Below are 8,750 nucleotides of genomic sequence, written 5' to 3'. Positions count from 1 at the left end.
GGTAAGATTTCATATTAACACATCAAATAACAAAAATGTTTCTTTTGATCCCAAAAAATATTCTAATTATAAAGTTATGTGCAGTGTGATTGTTATCGATTTCATATAATTAATAAATAATAATAATAATATATAAATATATAACACAAACACACTCACTATTGGATTTTTTTATTTTTATTTTTTTTATTTTTTTAACTCGTGCTAACTGATTTTAAATTAAATTAATTTTCAATTAATAAAAACAAAATAATTAAAATAATAAAAAAAAAAAAAAAAAAAAACTATAAATTTTCATAAATATATAAATAAACTTAAACATTAAACAAATAGCCAATAAATAAATAAATAACTTATAAATAAACAAATAAAATTTACTAAAATAAAATAAGCACAAAATACTATTACTCATAGTCCATATCATTTATTATCATATCAAATTTCATATATATATATATCAAGCTATCAATATAAAATTAATTTTTAATTAATTTAAATAATTACAGTAATAATACCATCTTATTTAATACACTAAACTCTCTTAGAGCTAATCAAAAGTATTTTTGTACATAAAAAAACAGTGTGTATAGTCTATTAATAAATTTAAAAAAAAAAACATATGTATACTTTTTGGTTATAAAGAAATATGTTATGTTTGGTTATGGGTTTTTTTTTTTTTTTTTGTTTATGGAAAATAATAAACATATAAAAAATCTATATCAAAACCCCCACTTTTCTCGCTCAGATTTAAAATTTAAACCTATTTTAAACAAAAATAATAATGGTTATTATGCACATAATAATAAAAATACCATATAAATATTATTTTGAGGGTGTGTGTGGGAAAGTGGGTTGTAAGTGTGTAAGTGGGTTGGTTTGTGTGTGTTTTTTGTTGTTGTTTATTAAACACAAAAAAATTCACCCACACAATATTTTTTTTTTTTTCTTTTTTTTTTTTTTTTTAAAAATTACTTTTATTTTTTAAAATTAATTTTTTATATTAATTTTTTATAATAATATAAATAATATAATTACTTTATTAAATAACAAATTAGTTATTATATTTTTTATTTGTTGTTGCTGTTGTTGTGTTATTATTATTATTATTATTAATTCTTATATATATTTTATATTTGCTTATATAATAATTACCATACAAACTATTTTGTTTATTTTTTAATAATCCCCTCCAAACAGTATTTTTTTTTCATATTTATTATTTTATCGATTATCTAGTTATTGTTGTTGTTGTTATTATTATTATTAATCAAAAAAATAATCATATTTATTACCAGTCATAAAAATAATATCAAAAAAATTAGTATTTGATTGTATTTTTTTCATTTTTATATTTATTATTGTTTATAATCAAACCCTATTATTGTTATTTTTAATAACTATAAAATTACTATATATAATATCAATACCATTTCAAAGATAAATATTAATTTATAATAAAATTTAAAGTTTTTTTGCTTCATCAAACACCCACATATATACATAGAAAATGAGATTCAATCTTTCAAGAAAAAGAACAAATACAATTCCACCAGCTACTTTACCAAGAAATCAGGATCAAATAGTTCACGAAGAAGAAGAGGAGGCATCATCACAAAATGACAATAATAACAATGAAAATGATTTAATGACAGTAGAAGAGTTTATTTTAGGTTTAAATCAAATGGATCCAAGTAATAGTGGTAACAATAGTATTAAAGTATCATCAGAAGACGATGAAATTGAAAATGAAAATCATTTAATGACAGTAGAAGAATTTATTTTAAGTTGCAGAGAAAAGAATACTACCAATAATAATCGATCAAATAATGGCAGTAGAAGAGGCAGTAATAGTAGTGCTGCAGTCGTACCACACAATGAGCAAGACGCATCACCATCCTCACTCTCATCATTTTCATTACAAAAGAGACAACATGCAATCGAGCACCAAGACCAAGTTGGTCAAGAAGATGATGGTGAAGAGCTTTTAACTGTTGAAGAATTTATAAAAATTTCAGAAAAAAGAGATAATAGTAATGATATGTTAACCATAGAAGAGTTTATTATTCAATCAAATAATGGAAAATTATATCACAGATCAAATCTAATTTATTAAAAATAATAATAATAACAATAATAATATAAAATTTCAAAATATAAATGTATAAAATCAAATTTTCAATTAATCAAATTAAAATGATTAATAATAATAATAATAATAATAATAATAATAACAATAGTAATAATAGTCATCAGATTTATAGACATCTTAAATAATAGAATAGTAAAATATAATTAATATATACTTCTTTTATAGAAACCAACAATAAATTTTTTCCTCCTCTTTTTTTTTTTCTAATATAAAAATTATAACCCATTTTTTTTTTTGTAAAATGAACAAATATATTTTTTAATCAAAATTGTAAAATAAATAATAAACAAATAAAATAAAATAAAATTAAAAATAACACTTTTTTTTAAAAAAAAACTAATATTTTTTTTTTATAATTTTAATTATTATAAAACTAATTCACATAAAAATTTTAATTTTTTTTTTTAATTTTTTATTTTTTTAATTTATTTTTTTTAAATATATATTTAAATATATTATTTTTTATTTTTTTAATTTTTTTTTTTTTTTTGAGCTATAAAAACAATTTTTAATGATATAATATAAAAAATATATTAATAAACATTATACAACATAATTATTAATAACACTTTATATACACTCACTCCATTGTACATATCGAATAATCTATAAAAAGAAAAAAATATTTTTAAATTTTTTTCCATATCACACACACTCACAGTAATTTTTTAATATTTACACATTAATAAAAAAAAACAAAAAAAAAAAACAAAAATAATTATTGTATTTTTTTTTCCTTTTAATTTATAAATTTTTAATTTTTTTTTTGTAAATAATATATTCATAAACAATAGATATACTTAATATATCTTGTATATTAAAATAAATTTGTATATAAAAATCAAATAGTAGAATTTTAAAAAATGTCAGATTCATTAATAGATTTAGATTTTGAAACTACAGCAGAAAATCCATCATCAAATGTATTACCATTAGGCACTGATGCATTACTATCCTACTCTTCACCAAAAAGCGAAAAGAAGCAACAAGATAACAAAAACCAATCAAAAGAAAACACAACTAACGAAAACAACGATTTATTTGATGACTTGGGTATTCAAAATCATTCAGACAAAGTTCAAACAGACTCTAATGCTAAGCCTTTAACAGAATCTGAAATTTTATCAAAATTCTCTTCACCAAAGCAGTCAAAAAAAAGTGACAATAAATAATAATAATAAAAAATAATAAAATAAAAAATAAAAAACAAATAGTATAAATAATGGTTAAATAAATAATTTTAAATAGTTTTTTCTTTATAATTAATTATTAATATTATAAATAAATATAAAAAAAAAAAAGGTTTTATTTTATTTAATATATATATATATAATACTAACCATTACTATTTCTTAATTTTACAAGTGAATAAAATAGTGGGTTTAGTTTATCTAGGAATTGTGTATTTTTGATTGAAACACTAATTTCTTTTAAACTGAATGTATTTATATCACCATTTGGATGGTTGCATGTTGTTATGGACGGGTTTGCGTCATTGTTTATTATTATATACTCTAACTTTTGAAAAAACTCTAGGTTGATAGTAGATTTAAATTTTAAACCAATACTAAGAGTTTTAATTTTATTGTTATCTGGCAAATAGTTTTCTATTGGTTCTTTAGGGGTGAAGATAGAGTTGGTAATATTTAAATACTCGAGATTGCTAAAACTCTTTAAAGATTCTGAATACGTTGGGTTTAATAGTTGTATTGCTTTTAGCCTGAGTGGAGAGTCTATGAATTGCTTATGATAGTTTAGGCATTCTACAGCTGTTAATGGGTTATTTAGTCGTATAGGAAATTGATCGTAATTTTTATTTCTAATTTGAAGTAGTTGTAAATTTGATGGCAATGAGTTTTCAAAAACCATTTGGTTGTATTCAAAACCCAGTATAAGTGTTTCCAAGTTTGGAGGTAGAACGTTTGCGCCAAATGTTTGGTTAAACTCACAGCCAAATATTAGTGTTTTAAGTTGATGTGGTAGAACATTCGGTCCAATAGTTTGGTTAAACACATCACCAAGATCTAGATGAGTCAATGATTTAGGGAGTATGTTTGGTTCTATTAGTGGTTGGCCGCCATTGTTAAATTCGTTATAGTAGTTTGAAAGTTTATCGTAACCAAATACCAGTGATCTAAGGGTGGTGGGAAATACATTAGGCACAAGCCTTTGATTGAACACCGATCTTGTTATGGTCAGTTTCTCTAAATTATCGGGTAAAATTGATTTACCATTTGGGTCTATTAAGGTTTTACAGTTGATCTCTAATTCTCGAATGCCTCTTGGTATCATTTCTCTTAAAAGTGGTTCGGTATAGTATTTGATATCGATTTTGAGAATTTTCAGTAGTGGTGGTAATTTAAAGTTTAATTGATCGACTCTAAGTTCTAAACTTGTCAAAGAATTGGGAAATTCGAATTCGTCAGGAATTTGACACCGTTTACCAACAGTAACACCAAGTTTTAACGATATTAATTGGTTTGGTAGGAAACCTGGTTTAAACATAAATGAACCGAAGGTTGCAGTGTTACTTTTAGAGTCATATACATCGAGAAATGTTAACGATTGTGGAAGAGCAAATCTTTCAATAGAACCACTACCTGTAATGATTAGTTTCTTTAAATTGCTATTCAGCATACCAGTCTTTAGTTTGGTTGGAAATGAAAACAGCTTTAATTCTGTAAGAGAGCTTGGTAAATTATCCTCTCTTAACTGTAATAACAATCTATCTAGATATTTACCCTCTTCGTAAAACGTCATGGTAAGAGTTTCGATAATTGATGTTGATAAATTATTTAATATTGGTAACCCTTCGAAATCATTTATCATCAATGATTTGATCCAACTAGGAAGTGATATTTTGTAGAGTGATGAATAAATCTGTATATTTATAACATTCCTTGGTATAAGGGTTTCCAGATTATTGGTGGTTATTGAAAAAAATAAATTTACATCTCTTAAATATTCATTATTTTTAAATTCTTTTAGTTCTTTAAATGATCGAAATTCTCTTTTAAAATAATTTAAATTATATAAAAATAAATAATGAAAAATTAATTTATTTAAAAATATATTTTTCCAAACTAAATTAAACAGTGTTGTTAAATCTCTATTATTATTATTATTATTTTTAATATTATTATTTTTGTCTATATTATTATCATTATCTATATTATTCATTCTTTGTTATATTTATCATTTTTTTTTATTAAAAATTATTTAAAAAAAAAAATTTTGATTTTTTTTAAAAAAATTGTTTTTTTTATTTTTTTTTAGATTTATTAAATAAAATTAAATTGCAACATTTTTTTTTTTTTTAATTTTTAAAATGATTAACGAAATTTACATTAAAAAAATAATACACACTGTTTTTTTTTTTTTTTAATTTTTTTTATAAATATATATTTAAAATTAAATAAATAATTATTTAAAATTTTATTTTATTTTAAAGTTTTTAAATATTCCTTTATTCCATTAATACCTTTTCTTTGTAAATTTCTAGGTATGTTATTTAATATTGGATTTCTAAATAGGTTTAAGTCTTGAAGCCAATTCATACGCGATAATTCGTATGGTAGTTCTTCAATTTTATTATTTGATACATCAATTTCATACAATTGTTTCATTTCCGATATTGATTTTGGTAAAGTTGATAATTGATTTTCATTTAATTCTAATTTACAGAGATCTTTTAAATTGCAAATATAATTTGGTAATTCATTGATTTCATTAAAGTTTGCTGAAATTGTACGTAGTGAATTAATGGTGAAAATTGGATCGATTGACTGTAATTCATTACCGCTAATATAAATTTCTGATAGTTTATATTCTTTTCCTTTTTCTTCATCTCCATTATTGGTAACTTCGGCTGCAGCTACTACAATACTATTGATTTTATTATTATCTAAATATAAAATTGATAGAGACGGTAGTTTAAATGATTGAATTGAAACAGTGGTTAAAAGGTTATTTGAGAAATTTAAAGTGTGGAGTTTTGATAAAGAGTTGATCGAGTTTGGAATGGACTCTATTTTATTTGATTGGCAATCTAGTGATGTTAAATTAATGCAATCACCTATTTCACTTGGTAGAGATTTGATTGAATTGAACGATAGGGTCAAACTTTCTAAATACTTTAATTGACCAATATCTTTTGGAATTTCAATTAATTTGTTATTTGATAAATCCAATTCTCGTAATGTTAAGCAATTGTACACTGTAAATGGAATACTTGTGAATAAATTATGTGATAAGCTTAAGGACTTCAAATTACATGGTAGTCTATTTGGTGCACCATCTTGCTCTAATGGTTCAGCCATTTGATTTCTATCCAATGATAAACGTTCTAAATTTACAAGATTTGAAAGATTTGGAAATGCCTTAGTTAATTTATTCGATGACAATGTTAATGTACGCAATGTTAGAATTTGGTTTATTGCAGAGCCTTCTTTTAAATGTTCATCTGTTAATTCATTCTTTGATAGTATTAATTTCTCTAGTTTTCTTAATGGTATTGGTTCTGCTAAAAAGTTTACTGACCCAATTTGGTTTTGATATAAATTTAAGACCTCTAATGATTCTGATGTAAATTCATTTATCCATCCTGGTAGTTTGTTTAAATTATTTTGACTTAAATCTATTTTTTTAATTGATTTTAAGTTGATATTATTACTACCACTATCATTAAATATAAATTCGATATCATTATTATTTAAATTTTTAAAACTCCAATCAATTTCATTTAATAAATCTGTGTTATTACTATTATTGTTATTGATACTATTATTATTATTTGATGATGATACTGATATGATTTGGTCATATAGTATTTCTTTAATATCCTTTTTGATAATAGGATTGGCTATTTCATTGGTATTGTTAATATTATTATCTTCAATATTACTATTTTCTAAGTGAATTGATCTTGGAGTTATGTTTCTTGGTGTATTATTTCTACTGTTGTTTCTACTATTGTTTTTACTACTATTCTTTGATGAGTCATCGTTAATTTTAAAAATTGGTAAATCCAGTTTAAATGATTTACCACCCAAGTTTGAACTATTGTTTGCTTTGGTGTTTTTATTTGATGAGGAACCTGACCCTGAAGATGAAGCTGAGGAGGATGATGATAATTTTTTATTGGATGAAGATAATGAAGATGGTGTTAATGTAGATGACCCTGATGCTGAAGATGTATTAAATGGTGATGAGGCTTTGTTTTTATTTTTTTTGTTTTTTGTTGTAGTTGTTAAAGTTGATGATACTGTTGATTCATTTTCACTATTATTACTATTGTTTAAATCTAACTGTTCCATTTGCTGTGGTATTTCATCGTTTGTATGTATTAATGATTTTGATCTTGTTCTACTTAAATTTACTGGTGGTGAATAAACTGATGATGATACAACTGTTGAATTTGCTCTTTTCCTTGTTGATGAATTATTATTACCCATCCTTTAAAAAAAATTTTATTTGAATAAATAAATAATTAAATTAAATAAATAAATAATTAAATTAAATAATTAAATAAATAAATCCTATAAAATTACAACACTACACAATATGTTATATATATATAAATAAAAATAAATAGAATAAATGAAATTTAAAAAAAATAAATATAGGTTATTAATTATATATGGATATTTTGATATGTTGTTTCAAAATTATAAAATTATTAATTAAAATTTTAATTAATATTAACTTTATTATTATTATTATTATTATAATAAATAAAAAAATAAATTATATAATATTAATTATTTTTGTAATTAAATAATTTATTATTAAAAGATAAAAACACAATAGGTGTGAGTGTGAGTGTTGGGGGGGTGACAGAGAGAATGTTTTGAATGAATTGAATGTATTTGTTTAATTTTTATTTTGTGTATATTATAACATGTACACAAAAGTACACACAAGATTTAATTTGTATGTGTAAGAATATGCAAGTGTTAAATTTAATTATTATTTTAAATTAAATAGAAAAAAATTTTAAAAAATAAAAATTTAAAAAAAATAAAAAAAATTTAATTTTTTATTTTTTTTTATTTTTTTTTAATTTTCATTTAATGAAATGAACGAATAAGTGTGTGGGAGTGGGTAATCAATTAGAGATTAAAGATCAAATAGATATTTAATATTTATTTATATTTTAAAATGTGGAGGACTGTGTACTTTGGATTGTGTAAGTATATTACTAATTATTTTTATTATTATTATTATTATTATTAATATTAATTATCGTTCTTTATATCAAATTAATTATTAATTAAATTTTTATTAAAAATATGAAAAAACATATTATTTATATTTAGAAAGATCTATGTTTCATCATTATGCAAGAATTGAATGGTAAAGAATATATTAAAAATAATATTAAAAAAAAATATATCTTTTAATCAAATACAATTCGATTTATTCTACATACATATATCTAAATTATTTTAATTAAATATAATAATTTCCAAAAATAGAGTATAACAATAATAATAATAATAATAATAATAATAATAATAATAATAATAATAATAATAATATTAATAACAATATAATAATAAAAAACAAATAAATAATAGTTTTCATTGTAAAAAAAAAAAAT

General features: G+C 21.3%; 5 protein-coding genes across 5 annotated transcripts; 2 read left to right on the top strand and 3 right to left on the bottom strand.

The window, feature by feature from the left end:
- Window positions 1-263: 263 nt before the first annotated feature.
- On the top strand, window positions 264-2,113 carry DICPUDRAFT_99242 (uncharacterized protein; the record flags this gene model as incomplete). Its single annotated transcript, XM_003292102.1, has 2 exons — window positions 264-580; window positions 1,468-2,113. Exon 2 carries the CDS (start codon window positions 1,508-1,510, stop codon window positions 2,111-2,113), a length of 606 nt encoding a protein of 201 aa, XP_003292150.1. The 5' UTR covers window positions 264-580; window positions 1,468-1,507.
- An 899-nt stretch (window positions 2,114-3,012) lies between these two features.
- On the top strand, window positions 3,013-3,303 carry DICPUDRAFT_13661 (uncharacterized protein; the record flags this gene model as incomplete). The annotated part of the gene is made up of 1 exon (XM_003292101.1): window positions 3,013-3,303. A coding segment is annotated over one exon (291 nt), but the record flags the coding sequence as incomplete, so codon positions are not given.
- A 544-nt stretch (window positions 3,304-3,847) lies between these two features.
- DICPUDRAFT_12844 (uncharacterized protein) lies at window positions 3,848-4,195 on the bottom strand (the record flags this gene model as incomplete). Its single annotated transcript, XM_003292093.1, has 1 exon — window positions 3,848-4,195. A coding segment is annotated over one exon (348 nt), but the record flags the coding sequence as incomplete, so codon positions are not given.
- Window positions 4,196-5,589: 1,394 nt separating this feature from the next.
- Window positions 5,590-6,801, bottom strand: DICPUDRAFT_40109 (uncharacterized protein; the record flags this gene model as incomplete). The annotated part of the gene is made up of 1 exon (XM_003292092.1): window positions 5,590-6,801. A coding segment is annotated over one exon (1,212 nt), but the record flags the coding sequence as incomplete, so codon positions are not given.
- Window positions 6,802-6,936: 135 nt separating this feature from the next.
- Window positions 6,937-7,800, bottom strand: DICPUDRAFT_92810 (uncharacterized protein; the record flags this gene model as incomplete). Its single annotated transcript, XM_003292091.1, has 1 exon — window positions 6,937-7,800. A coding segment is annotated over exon 1 (666 nt), but the record flags the coding sequence as incomplete, so codon positions are not given.
- Window positions 7,801-8,750: the final 950 nt, after the last annotated feature.

The sequence above is a fragment of the Dictyostelium purpureum genome (genome assembly GCF_000190715.1).
Source record: "Dictyostelium purpureum unplaced genomic scaffold DICPUscaffold_322, whole genome shotgun sequence".
In the NCBI taxonomy this organism is placed as follows: domain Eukaryota; phylum Evosea; class Eumycetozoa; order Dictyosteliales; family Dictyosteliaceae; genus Dictyostelium; species Dictyostelium purpureum.
This window is presented reverse-complemented; position numbering and strand designations above follow the sequence as displayed.